We start from the raw sequence: 14,115 nt of genomic DNA, 5'->3' as shown, positions 1-14,115 counted from the left end.
AGTTCAGCCTCGTTCTGCCTGGGTGTGGTGTCCAGAATCAGTCACATAAACCCTCCAAATTCAGGCTGACCATCCTGAAATCACCACACCCAGCACAGCCGTGTGTGGTGCTAAGGGCAGTAACAGCACACAATTAGCTATTGTTAAATGGCTGTAAATTACCAGCTACTGAAACTAGCATTGGAGGAGAGCCAATTACTCTGGCATCAGTCATTGCAGATGCCTTGCAAATTAACCAGCAAACGGGGAGGTATTTGTTCCCTATGAATCCAAAACAGCATTATTGGTGATCAATATTTTCCGCTGAAAGGTACTCAGAATATATGATTTTAAAATTCAGGAAGCTGAAAATGTAAAAACGTATAACTATTAGAAGCCGTAAGTGAAAAGATAAACCTATGAGACAGAAACCTTAAAAATAGTGTCCTTCTAGTAAGGATTATAAGCAAATGAAATAAAGTAATTAAATAACGCTTTTTTGCAACTTGGAGACCTTTGCAGTTTTCTCCTCTGTCTCCTCTGTGTTGCTGGCAGGGACTACATCTTTTTATGTTTTTATTTTAAAGACAGTGCTGAACTCTGCAAATTCTCCAGCAGGTGGAGACCAGGGAGCTGTCAGGGAAATGTTTGGCCTGTTGTTGCAGGGTCACACTCTGAAGGCTTTGAAGCTGAACAAACATTGGTGCTGCCGTAGAGGCCCCGCATTCTCCTCCTCTCTGTATCAGTCCGTTGTGTGTTGCTGTAACAATATACTTGATGCTATATAGTAGTGTGTAAAGAAAAAGGGTTTATGGAGGCCACAGTTTTAGAGATGAGAGTCCGTTCCTGCAGGGCCTTATCTGGATTCTAGTGAGGCTCCTTGGTTCTCTCCCAACACAGGAGATGATCAAGCAGCGATCATATACAAGAGGGAGCCATCACATGGCACACAAGGAGCCAGAGACTTAGGACCCTGATTCCTCCTTTACCACAGAGTGAACTGACTGGGTCCCAAGGGAACTGCACTAATTCCTTCTGAGGGCAGTGACACCCGTGACCTGGGCCTGGTCCCCACCTTTGCAGGGCTCCCCCTGCTCCTCCCAACATGGCCATGCTGAGGACTAGCCCTCCAGCCCCCATAAACCCGTGGGGGACTCGAGCTGTCCCCCCAGGACTTTGGAGGGACAGACAGCTGGGTCCTAGACAAGCTCGTTCCAGACTTCCGTCGAGGTGCATCCTCAGGGGAAACAATTCTGCTTTTCAAAAAAATGTTAGTAATCCAGCACTTAGAACAACACACACTATTCTGGAGTATCAGAATGTCAGCAGTGGAGGAATGCTTAGAAACGCCAGACACAGGCAGAGGCCAGAGGCAGGAAGCATCCTGCCCAGAGCTCGGAGCTCCGAGGGGGCCCTGCCTGGACTCCGGAGTCCACACTTCCCGCCCCTGGCACTTGGGGAGAATGAGCCTCTGTTGTAAAGGACCCTGCGTGGTGGCTGTTGGGCACAGAGGTCTAGACACATTGTGGGTGGGGTGGGGACGGTCCTGCCCTCGGTACTGCCCTTTGCTCTGACCCTGGGGGCACCCCCAAACCCTGCACACATCCGAGGGCTGAAGCCAAGAGACGGCCCTTCCTTCTTCAGCCACCATCCCTGGTCACTGCCTCTGCACAGCCCCACCATCACGCTGGGCCTTCTGCCCAGCCTGGGCACCACCCTGACCGTCAGCACTGCTCCCGTGGGCAGCAGAGAATCAGAGAGCCAGAAGGCCAAAGTGCCCAGGGAGCACTGGCTGCTTCCCACTGCACACAGCGACTCGGGGGGCCAAGTCATCTCCCCCAAATGGTGACCACAGTGACCTTTGAAGGTCTCTAGCAGGGACTGCAGACACAGCAGATGCTCAGAAACCTCTTGTCTTGGTCCCCTTTCTGCAGCTGTAACAGAACAGCGCACGTGGAGTGGTTTAGAGAGAAAGCATGGGGTTCGCTTGGCTTCCTCTTCCGGAGCCTAGAAGTCCCAGGGGCGGCTGCTCAGGGCTTCTCCCTGCAGGGGGACGTGGCAGGGGCATCTCACAGCGAGAAGGAGCCCACTTAGCTCCCTCTCCTCACCAGTGCCATGCTGGGGCCCCACTCCCAGGCCCCATCTAACTCCCAACCTGCGAACACCCCGGGTGGATTTGGGGATTCACTTTCCAGCACATGGATTTGGGGGAACACATGCAAATCATCACGTCCCTTGCTCTGGTGTGGGGGCGTGGAGACTCTCAGCAGGCTGAGGAGTCTCCTTTCCACTAGGCTTGGCCAGCTGGACTCTGCAGGTTTGGGGAGACATTGCAGCGATGGTGGGGGCCAGGGGTCTTCCCCCCAGGTCTGCAGCGTGGTCGGATGAGGGTTGGGGGCTCTGGTTTGCTGCTCCCTTGTCAGGCACAGACAGTGGGAAGGATGAATGCGGGTGACCCCAAAAGTGCATAGCCGTCGCCTTCAAATCCGGCCACCGCCTGGGAGGCTGTGCCTGGAGGAATGTGGAGGGTTCCTTTCTCTCCCCTCCTCTCCAGCGGGAGAGGCAGATCTTCTTTGTCCTGTGAAGGGTCACTTAAGTGGCCCCCTTGGATATGCAAATGCAAGGCTGTCAAAGCCAGGCTCCTGGGCTTTGAGGGGAACAGCGGGATCTTTTGTGGCCGCAGGTGGTAGGTTTTATTTTTTATTTTTGAGTAGGTTGGCAAAGATGGTGCCCTTGGGATCCAGGGAGGGGGCTGTGGACTGATGAGCACACACACAAAAGCACGTTTCCTGGAAGAAATGGGATTCACCGACACATGGCTTTTCACGCTTTTCTTTCTTGCTATTTTTTTTTTTTTAAAGAAATAAACACTCCCTGTGCCCTGGCCCAGGCACACTGAACAGCAAGCCCTGTCCTGTATTTTTTCTTTTGTGCAGTGGTTTCTGCCAGGTTCTAGTCTCTGTGTGTGTGTGTGTGTTTTTTTTTTCTTTTTCCTGGGTTGGGGATCAAACCCAAGGCCCCAGAGCTGCTTCTTTTATTCTGTGAAATTCTGGCCAGGACCCACAGAAATGCTTTGCTGACCCTGGGGGTTTGGAATGCAGAGTCCAGAAGGTGCCCCTTGGGGTAGATGTCCAGGAGTCCCCAGGTGGGGCAGAGGCTGCAGGTCGGGGACGCGCGGCCTTGGGCTATGCAGGCCGACCCTGTGCTGAGCCCCGAGGTTGGGGGCCACTCATGCCTACATCTGTGCTTTGCAATCAGCCACAGGCCCAGCTCAGCAGCTTGCTGGGCTTTGGGAGGGGACGGACGTGGCCTGGGATCTCTCTGGAACCAGAACGGGAAGCCGGGCTGCCCCGTGCTTTTCTATCACCACCACAGGCAGGCAGACACTTGAGAGAAAAGTCGTTATAGGGTGAAGCCCGGAGACCTTGGCCATGTCAGCCGCAGTGCAGGCCTCGTCACCCCACGGATGGGCTCGCTGTCTCATCCATGAGTCGAGATGATGCAGACACAGTGGGGCACTGGGTGGACCCCAGTCTGCAGGATAGGGTCCCTGCTGGCTTTCTGTGGCTCGGGCTGCAGGCCCCTGACAGGTATGCAGACCCTGCCCACTGCAAGAGCTCAGTGGAATGAATTCTTGCTGTGAGTGCAGAGATGCACCCTGGGGGGTTGAAGTGATGTCTGCACGTAGAACTGAAGGTGAGAGGGGAAAGCCACCCTGAAGCCAGACAGCTCAGTTCCTACCTCATTCCTCCTACCTCCTAGCTGCGGGATTCCGGGTAAGACGCTTAAGCACTTTGTGCCTCAGTTTCCTCATCCGTAGAATGGGAGTTGCGAGAGTATTAAGGCCTTCATACTCAGAGAGTGCTCAGAAACACTTTGTATACAGTAGGTGCTACCTTTAGTACCGAGCCAGTGTGCCTGTAGGCAGTCCCACAATGTCCCCAGAGCCCCCGGAAGTGCCCGCCCACCTCAGAGCTGTTTTATATCTGCTCATCCAAAGGCAAAAGCCCAGGTGGGGGCAGGGCCCGGTGCCGAAGCCTCAGACCCGGACAATAAGCTTTGTAAAATCCCTCCCTGGGCAGTCTGGCCAAGTCCAATGGCTTCAGGCCACATGAGCAGCAGGAAAAATGTAGCCCAGGAATTTCTCTCCGACCATGGTCCCGTCTCCTCTGTGGGAATTTGTGGCACAGACACATTCCTTCCACGGGCAGCGTCCACGCAGCTGAGGCCCAGTGCTGCCCAGCTGGGAGTGGGCGTTTCGAGTGTGCCAGGGAACCAGCTCTCCCTGGCAGAGCTCCCAGGCTGCCTTGCAGCCCGGCCCCCCACCCCCACACCAGGCATGCCGGCCCTGTGCGAGCCAAACTGCCCAGACAGTTTTCATAGCTGTTTCCCTGATCTGTCACCCAGCCGTGGGGGCCAGACATCTTGGACAGAATTCTCATCATCCCGGAGCTGCGAACTTGCTTCTTTTTTCCAAGCCGAGGGCTACCCAACGTAAGAGGAAGCAATTTCCCAAATGCTCCCGAATTCTTTTAAGTCACTGTGAACGGCGGTGCCCAGGCCAGGTCCAGCTGCTTTTGTCCATAGAGTGTTATTGGAACACAGAGGTGCCCACTCAGACAGGCTCATCTCCCGCAGGCCTCTGGCTGCAGGGCAGGGCTCAGTGGGCAGAGATGCTACCTGCAAAGTTGAGTTGTCTCCAGTCTGTCCTTTAGAAGTTTATCCACTCCTATCTAAAACAAAATGCGGCACACTTGGGCACTAACATGATAGACAGGGATCGGAGGTCCTGGTGTAAGCAGTGTACATAACTATCGAGGTATTGCGTGGTACCCCGTTAATATGCATAATTTTCATATTTTAATGTACCAGTTAAAAATAATTATGAAACTGGGTGTAGTGGCACATGCCTGTAGTCCCAGCACTCAGGAAGCTGAGGCAGGAGGATCTCTGCAGAGTTCGAGGCCAGCCTGGGCTAGAGTTCAACTTCATGTCTCCAAGATGTGGCCTGGAACAGCAGGGGGGCTCTGGGCAGGTAAGGCAGCTCCAAACAGGTCCAGCTCTCCTCCCCGAGCCCCCACGCTCAGTGGGTTCCCATGACTTCCAGCTCAGTGCCCTGTGCCTTGAGGTCTGCTGGCACTTGGGTACCTCAGGGGCTTCTGAAATGAAAGGGCTCCCGCCTGTCTTCCCTTCTGAGCAGTAGCTCAGATGGTGGGCTCAGTTCAAGACAGCCTAGGATCGTGACCAATTTGGGCAAGCAGAGCTGTGTTCAAGAAATGTCATTCTTCCAATTACATGCTTGGTGTGTGGACTTCCTGTTGTAGCCCATGACCCTGGGACAAATTTAGGAAATACCATGTACTCATTTACCTTTGTACCATCTACCACTCACCCACCGTCTACCCATCTGTCTAGTAATCCACTTATCTACCCAACATTCATCCATCAATTCACCCACCCATCCTCCACCTACCTGTGCATCTGTCTGTCTGCCTACCCATCTGTCCACCCGTCTACATGTCCATGTACTCATCTACTCATCCATCTAATGGATATCCACATACCTATCCAACATCTGATGATCCACTCAACTACCAAGCCATGAATTCATCTGCCCATCCGTCCATCCATCCATCTATCCATTCACCCTCATCCACCCACCCACCCTCCATCCACTCAGTCGCCTCCCTGGCCTCCATCCCTCTGCACACATCCACCCTCTCTGTCTCTGCCATCTCCCTGGTCACCAGCAAGGTCCCTCCGCATCCCTAAACTTTGATGTTGGTTTTCCTCTGCAAATTGAATCTCACGGCGCCTGCTTGGCAGGGGCATCCCGTGGTGGATGGAGAGAGTAACCCTTAGGGGTTGCCTGGCACAGGGAGGGACGCACAGATGGGATGGGACACAGCTAGACAACTACCCTAAGGACAGTGGGCCATCGGGAAGCAAAAAACCACCAGAACTCTTGCCCTCCTGGTTGTCTGCTGAGCAGCTCTGGGAGTTGATATTTAAAGCCACTTTGAAAAGTCGAGTGTCCCAAAATATATTTGAACGGTTCAATGGGGACGCTGACCCTTTATAATAGGCTCATTTGAAAGATCCTGCCTTGCTGCTTCCTCTTAGAAAGATAAACAAGCAGCCCACAATGGCCGCTGTGATGTTTTCTTTTAAATCCTGCTTTCCAAATGTAGGACTTGGCCGTTGGACAATCACCAGGGGGCTGGCTCCCCGCAGATGCGCTCCTGAAACGCAGGGCTCCCGCCTGGAATTCCCGGGACCTCATTAAGCCCGCTGTGACTAAGGATCTCACCTCTGCCGAAACTGTTTAGAAGGACTTGGCAGCCGCCAGAAATCAGGTCTCCCTGCGTTTTCCCAGTCACTCTGGCCCGGTGACCCCAGCTGCAGGTCTCAAAGGAAAACATCTTTCTTTTTGGACTTGCCTACTGCAGGGCAGCCCTGTTCCTTCCCCAGCCCCAGCCGGTCTTTCTGGGGGAGGTTAAAGGTGAGGGAGCAGAAATCAGCTCCCCCCGCCCCCCTGCCCCAGTTGTTCATCTCCTCCCTGAATGAAGCCTTAGCTCCCCGGAAAACCTCTTCAGGCTCCAAGTCATCAGCAGGCACCACGGCCAGTGAACTCTTAACTTGGGCTGCCTCTGGCCAAGGGACCAGGGTGTGGTCACCCAGGTCACCTCTGCTCCCAGAAGGTGTGGGGGTGGGGATAGGGATGGGCAGAAAGTCCCCCAGAAGCCAAGGACGCCCCCCACCCCTCCGGAGGCAGGGAACAGGTCCTGGGGATTGGAGGTGTGAGAGAGAGCCGGGAATTCCAGACCTGCTGGAGGGGGTGGGGGCGTAGCTAAGACAGGAACTAGGCCCTGGGTTCCACCTCCTCCAGCACCTCAAAGCTCAGGAGAAGAACCCTGCAAATACATCTCGAGAAGCTGTGATTTCTCTCGTTAGTTTACACCGTAATCAGTGACTGGCCTTTATCAAAATGAGACCCAGCTTCTCCTGCCACCCGACTGCCCCCACCCCTCCCAGCGTCCACTCCCGCAGCCTGGCTTCCTCCTGGAGGTCAGGGCCCAGTGCCTAGCCCGGAGCTGGACACGGGCTGGACGCTGTGGTCCTGTGCTGTGGGTGTGTGTTTTGTGGGTTCCAAAGCTTTATGCAACCTTTTATGAAAAGTCCCCTTGATGGCCCCTTTCCTGAACACCGCGGTGACTCTGTCTTTCCCCTGTCACAGCCAGGCTGCAGAGGAGCGCCTGTCTAGGCTCCCTGGCCAGAGGCCGGCCTTGCTACGGTTCTGGTTTTAGTAGAGCCCTGCAGGTGTTACCCACAAAACTGCTGTGCCCTCCTGGTAGAAGCTCCCCGTTTCCCGGATCCTTGCCCGCACCTTGATGCTGCTCACCGCTGTCACTTGCCTGGTGACTTGTCAGGGGTGTCATGATTTTGTACACACGCACGTCCAGTCCACACGCATGGACTCGCTTACAGGGCCCAGGGAAGTCGTTTCTGCTGTTCCCTCCGTGTGGTGGTCGTGGACAGGAGCAGAGTGTCACTGGATTTAGTTTGTGCTAGGCGACTTTTCGGGGTGGAGCAGCCTGCAGCGGTGAAAACGCTTCTCCTGCCACCGGACAGTGCGGGCGAGCTAGTCCGAGACCAGGGGTCCAGCGACACCCTCGCCCCCGCTGGGAGGTCACTGCTCGGAGCCACACAGCGAGCGCCGGGCGGCCCGGAGGAGGGTCCTCCGGGGGCGGGGGAGCCGGCCGCAGCTCGGCCTGCGCAGGGGCGCCCCCTGGCCGCAGCTGGGCGCGCGGGCCGGCGCCCCGAGAGTAACGGGCCGCGGGGAGGACGCGACGAGGAGCCGGGGGCCGCCCCGGGAGCGCAGATAAAAGCTGCGCTGCGCTGCGCGCTGGTGGCGCGGACTCCTGGCGCCCGAGCTGGGTGCACGCGGGGCGAGTTTGGGAGGCGCCGGCCGGAGAGGGGCGACGCTGCCATGGGGCTGTGCTGCTGCAAGGACTGGCGCGGGGGACACCTGCGAGCTCCCAAAGGTAACCGGGGCGCACGTGCCGGGGACGCGCGCCCCCAGACCCCGGAGCCCCGCCCCCTCCCCTCTGGGGCCCCGCACCCCACAGCTTTTCGGGGCTCAAGTGCAACTGCGGAGACCTCGGTGCCTCAGGTCTCCCCTGACTCGGGTTGGCCGGGCGGGGGCGCGGGCTGTAGGTTCCCCCGTGCGCGTGAGGCTGGGTGGCCTTGAGGGGCCACGCGACCTCCCCGCCCACCCTACCCACCGGGGGCCACCGCGTGGACCCGGGACCGGCTCGGAGTTTTGCAAAGTCGCGTGGATTTGCGCGCGGGCTGCGTGGAATGCAGCGGCTTGGAGCGGGCCCAGAGTCCAGGCTCGAGGGGACGTTGGCGGCAAGGTCCGCCTCCCGGCCGGCCGGCGACTTAACCCTTTCCCGGCTAATCTGGACGAATGGAGCCGCCTGTTGGTTCCTCCCCACAGCCGGCAGTGTGGCCCTTACAGTGTGCTCCGACTACCGGGGAGGCCAGGCAGGGCCAGCTGTGTGCTCGGGAGTGACCCAGAATCCTGACCTGTGGTCCTAAGTCAGGGCAGGTGCCACCTCCAAAGAGGGCATCGATCCCAGTGAAGAAGGGTGTGCCAGGTGCCCGTGGGGCGCCTGTCTGGGTCCCACATGTAGCCAGGTGGGACCCACAGAGTGTTCGAGGCAGCAGCTTCTATGTGGATATGGGTTCTGTACAGAAGAGGGGGCACCCGGAGGTCAGGGAAGACAGAACCATCTGAGGTCAGCCACTCCTCCAAAAACCAAGTGGGACAAGTGGACAGTCCGGTGGCCTCACCGTCCCTTGCGATCATTTTCTTAGTATTTGATTTTACAAGAAAGAGGGGGGAGCATTTTGCTTGTGGGGCCTCTGCCTGAAGGGTGGTGCCAGCCCGTGTTCCTCACTGTCACAGTAGCCAGGGCACCAGGGGCACCCGGAACAGGTCAGAGCCTCATGGGGAGGAGTTTTAGAAAAAGCCCCTTGGGCTCTTCCCATCCTCCTCAGGGTGAACCTGGCCCGGGGTGGGAGGGACCTGCAGTGCCTGGTGAGGGAGGTGACAGGCATTCCCCAGAGGAACCGAGGCACTGCCTCCTAGGGCACAGACCCCCCTGACCTCCCTACTGGCTCCACCCATCCTGGTGAGGGGGGCCTGGCTTGGCTGTGTTCCCTGGCCAGGCTCCACCCTAGGGGACAGCGTGCCCAGGAGCCTGCTTCAGGGGATCCCCCAAAGGTTCTGCAGTCACGGAAATGGGCAGAGCTGGCCAGTCTAGGGGACCCCCTGGATGACAACAGGCGCGGCCAGCCTTGTCCCTAGGGGAGAGGAGACTAGTGTAGATAAGGCATCCATGGCTCATAGAAAGCAGGTTTTGCTTTTTTGATGTGAAATGTCTAAATGTCCCAGTGCTGTCCACTCAGGACCCCATGTGAATGCACACCCTTGTGTGGCCAATCGGGGATGGCTCGGCCCAGTGTTCACAGCGTGAGTCCCATAGCAGACGGGGGCGGCACTCATTCAGGCAAATAACCCCGGACATCCTGCACCTTTGGTTTGCTGGTACGGCTGTCTCAGGTGGATCTTTGGGTTCCTGGATTCCAGACCTCTGCCCTGGGGACCTGCTTCTCCCAGAGCCGCCGGCGCGCTGACCTTTGGGAGCATTTCCAACACTGCTGTCTCAGACATCAGCACAGTTGTCAGGGCAGCAGTGCGCGTGTCTGTGTGCATGTGTGCATGCCTGTGTGTGGGGGGTGTGCGTGTGTGTGTGTGCCACATGCTTGCTTAGCTGTTACAAGCCACCTGCTCACCTGCTGGCTGGCCCCGTCGTTGGTCGGTTGCTGACACTCTGGATCCCAGGGGCAGCCTGCTGGGAAGAGGCCAGCTGGCTTGGTCCAGCCCACACCACCACAGCAGAGAGAGTGCAGGGCTGCTGCCACCCTGGGGCCCCTTTAGGAGAACACAGTGCAGGCCCCAGCAGGCCCAGGCTTGTGAGGGCATCCAGCCAAGGCGAGGAGGCCGGTGGGCCCAGCGGGACCCCGGAGCAAGGCGGCAGAGGGAGAGCAGGTACAGGAAGGCGTGGGTGTCCCTGGGCTGGGACACGGGACTGGTTCACGCATCTTCCAAGAGGGTCAGCAAGCAGCTGCCAGCCGGCTTCTGTTTCCGCACTGGCCATCTCTTGTTCTGGGTGGCTCACGCCAGGCCGCGTGTGGGAGAAAAGCTGGGTCGGTCTGTCCGTAACATGCACGGAGTCTGGCCAAGTGGAGACCCAGGTGGCAGGTCAAGAGGAAACAGGAGAAGCGGAAGCTGGGGTGCTCTGCGTGGACAGGGCGATGATGGGGGTTCAGCCAGTGTGAGCAGGACCCTACAGGACAAGACGCCAGCCCAGAGTGAGGTTTCCTGGCCTGCAGAGCTGTGCCCGGCTCCTGTGCCCGGCTCCTCTCCTGCCTGTCCTCCTCTGTTCCTCTCTGGGCCCTGCACTCAGAGATTCCGCTCCGGCTTGCCTCCAGCTCCACAGCTCCATGCCCAGGGCTGTCCCACTCTGACCACTTCCTGTCCCCCTGGTCATCTGACAGGCTCCTTGGGCAAGGCCAGCGCAGAACGGACAGGCCAAATCGGAACCTTGGTCTCACCCTTTTCCCATTTTCTGTCACTAAGTCTTGCAGGTTCCTTTTTCAAAATCTTCTCGTAGTCCTTGGTGAGTGTCCACGCCCTGCTGGCACTCGGGGCTTGGTCACCAGCATCCTAACTAACCGCTGTGGACGTTGGATCTTTGGGGTGCGTTCCCCCACAGCAGCTGGGCTGACCCGTGCTGGCTGCCGGCTGAGGTCACTGCCCAGGGACATTGACAATCATCACCTCCCAGCGTTGCCCGGGCCCAGGGTGGTCCCCTGCCTCCCTGCACCCGCTTCCCTCCTGCACAACTGGGCTGCTCTGTGGAAGTTGCCTTGCGTCTGCCATCCCTTTCAAGCCAGTGGACACAAGTGGCACTGGATACGACATAAGGATGTGTCCCAGCCTCATGGCCCCAGGGACGGCGCTGGGGCACCGAGCTCGCTTTGCTTGAGAAGCATCCCTCTGTGACCTCTTCCTCATCAGGAGTCCTGGGCAGCCGCCTGTGGGTTTTCAAAACAGGAACCAGCCCCGGCCACGCTTTGGGATCCACTTCCTGGCCCGGCCGCTCCTCACCTCTCTGCTCCTCGGCTTACCCACCTGCAAGCAGGGACAGCCAGGGGGCCTGAGGGGTTTCAGAAAGCCCAGCGGTGGCTGGAGCTCGGCCCTGCCTGGAACCTTGGTTCCTCTGCAACGGAGTCAAAAGCAAGCAAGCCTGGGTGGTCCCCGAGGTGCTCCCCGCAGCTCTCTGTGCTCCTTACTTTGGACCTGGGTGCAAGCCATCCAGCTCGGGCGGTGGCAGTGAGATGGCCACGTTAGGTCAGCGCGTGCCTGGGCTGTGTTTATCCAGCCCACAGCCAACCTGGCCCTGCTGCCTTCAGGGCTGGGAGGACCCAGGCGGGGAAGGACTGGGGCTCAGAGCCGAGCTGCCTCCAGAGGAGGGGACAGAGGGAAGTGCCAGAAGGCACTAACTCTTCTTGTGAGTCTCCTGGTCCTCGTTTGCGAGCCCTGTCACCAAAATAGGGAGCATGGCAGTGAACTGAACCCCTGAAACGCTCTCCATGTGCCCCCAGCTGGCTGGAGCAGCTCTGGCCTGTGTGATTGATATTCTCTGCTGAGCTCTCGCCTTAAATTCTCCATTGCGACCTTCTTGAGAGATTTTCCGAGTACTGTAGAATTCAGCCATCAGGAGCACACAGCTGCTCCGTGCTTTGTGTGCACAAGAATTGTGCAACCTTCACCACAATGTAACTCTACACTTTTCCCTAACCCCTGAAAGCTCACCCGCAAGCTACCACTTCCCCTTCTGAGACTCCTGACCCTCCCCCAGCACCAGTCCCTACCTGCAGCAAAGCCACGCCCACGCGGGCCTCTGGGAGTCACTCTTCTCTCTGAGCATCCTGTTTCCAAGGTTCTTTCATACAAGGCGGCTTCATCCTTTTCTATGGCAGGGTAATATTCCACAGCACAGCCATGCCACGTGTCTAGTTTGTATACTCATTGGCTGATTGGGACTGTATTTTTCCAGTTTTTTAAAAAGGATTTTTGTGTTTACATTCATAAGAATTTGGTGAGTGTTTTCTTGCAACACTTTTGTGTTTGGTGTGATAGAAAAATCCCCAACAGGAGGGCCTGAACTGGGAACTGCTCCCTCTTGTTTTTGGAGGTGTTTGTGGACAGATGGCATTGGTGCTTCGTTATGGACTTGGTAGCATTTACCCGTCAGGCCATGCAGACCTATGCTTCTTCTCTTTCTCTTTCTTTTTCTTCCTCTCTCTCTCTCCCCCTCTTTTCTTTCCGTTTTTTTGAGACAGGGTCTCACTTTGCAGGCACACCGCCCTGGCTGTGCTTTTCTTTTTAGAAATGCATAAATTATTAACTAAATCCCTGTTCTCATGACAAGTTTGTGTAGAGGCTGGGGATTTAGCTCAGGGATGTAAACACCTACCCAGCAAATGCCAGATAGTGAGTTTGATCCCAGGTACCAAAAAAAAAAGTTTGTTTACATTTTGCTTCTCTTCAGTTGGTTTTGGTAGTTTGTGTCTTTTCTGGGAGTTTATTTCATCTAAATTGTTGACAACCCGTTGTTTATATTATTCCCTTACAATATATTCTATTCTAGAAAGTTGATAGTGATGTCTCTGCTCTCATTCCTAGGATAATAATTAGCCTATTTTCATGGCCACACTAGCCTTCTTTGGGGTACTGTTTGCTCACTTTGGTTTTTCTCATCATGGAACTTTCAACCTACTTGAGTAAAGTAAGTCTCTCTTAGCTGGCACATCATTTGATCATTTAAAAAAATCCCACCTGTCCTTTGCCTTTTTGTTAGAGTATATAATCCATTTATATTTAATGTGATTGCCGATAAAGTAGATTTGTACTTCATTTTCTATATGTTTCTATCATTTTTGTCCTACCTTTTTATTACTGCTTTCTTTTTAACCTAAACTAGCATTTTGGCGGGGTGGTACCAGGGATTGAACTCATGACCTTGCACAATCGCACGAGGCAGCTGCTTATGCTGGTAACCTAAATCCCCGGCCCAAAACTAGCATTTTTCTAGTGTATCATTTTAACAACCCTACTGTTCCTTTATGGTACTTTATTTTACTTTCCTGGTGGTTGTGCAGAGGGTTACAATTATCTCTTTAATTTAAAATAGTATAATTTAACTTAATACTACCAAAGCTTCCGTAGTCTGCAGAAATTTGGCTCCAATGTGGCTCTGTTCCCTCTCCTCTGTTGTGTTATTATTCTGTTTATACATCTTTATGTATCACCTCTAGTTTTCCAAGTATTGCTTCATCTAACTAGGTATATGTTGTGTATTTTTTCATGTGGATTTGAGTGGTTGCCTACAGTGCTTTTATTTCCCCTGAGAGAATCCTTTTAGGATTTCTTGAAGGACAGATCTGCGGGGATAGAGAACCGAATCCTCTTAGATTGTGTTTATCTGGGTGGTCTTCATGTCCCCTCCCTTTTTGAAGGGTGGTTTTGCTTTATGTAGAATTCTTGGTTGACAGCCTTTTATTTTTCCTGTCCATATTTTGAAACATAACCCTGCTACCTTCTGCTGCCCTGGTTTCCAATAAGCAATGAATTGTTACTTTTATTGAGAATCCCTTCTATGTGATAGACCTTTTTTTTTTTTTTTTTTTTTTTGCTTCTTCCAAAATTCTTTGGCTGTGTTATCTAGAGGCAAATCATTGAGTTTATCATTCTTGGAGTTCATTTTTTTTTTTTTTTTTTTTTTACCCGCCCCTCCCCTGGAGTTCATTTTGATTTGCGGGTATATAATGTTTTTTCAACAAATTTGGGAAGTTTATAACCAACCTTTGATTACAAATCCTTGGGCTGGGCGTTTAGCTCAGCAGTGCAAGGGCCTGCTTGGCAAATTTGAGGTTGTGAGTTCGAACTCCAGCAGCAAAAATAAATAAATAGATAAATAAATAAAGATCCTTTCAGCCCTT

At 54.9% G+C, this 14,115-nt stretch overlaps 1 protein-coding gene across 5 annotated transcripts in view; it reads left to right on the top strand.

Moving 5' to 3' along the window:
• Arhgap22 (Rho GTPase activating protein 22) overlaps positions 1–14,115 on the top strand; it is a 123,975-nt gene that overhangs the window by 63,653 nt on the left and 46,207 nt on the right. Inside the window, exon 1 of one of the 5 annotated variants that reach the window (XM_063233753.1) lies at positions 7,794–8,024. The exons of the other annotated variants lie outside the window; for them this stretch is intronic. Within the exon in view, the coding sequence (XP_063089823.1) occupies positions 7,970–8,024 (55 nt within the window). The 5' untranslated portion in view covers positions 7,794–7,969. Of the gene's footprint in view, positions 1–7,793; positions 8,025–14,115 lie in introns of those variants that run through there. 5 annotated transcript variants of the gene reach the window in all.

The sequence above is a fragment of the Cavia porcellus genome, unplaced genomic scaffold, assembly GCF_034190915.1.
Source record: "Cavia porcellus strain 051 isolate PalLab524CR breed Dunkin Hartley unplaced genomic scaffold, mCavPor4.1 scaffold_23, whole genome shotgun sequence".
In the NCBI taxonomy this organism is placed as follows: domain Eukaryota; kingdom Metazoa; phylum Chordata; class Mammalia; order Rodentia; family Caviidae; genus Cavia; species Cavia porcellus.
Note: the sequence above shows the minus strand (reverse complement) of the source record. Positions and strands in the feature narration are given on the sequence as shown.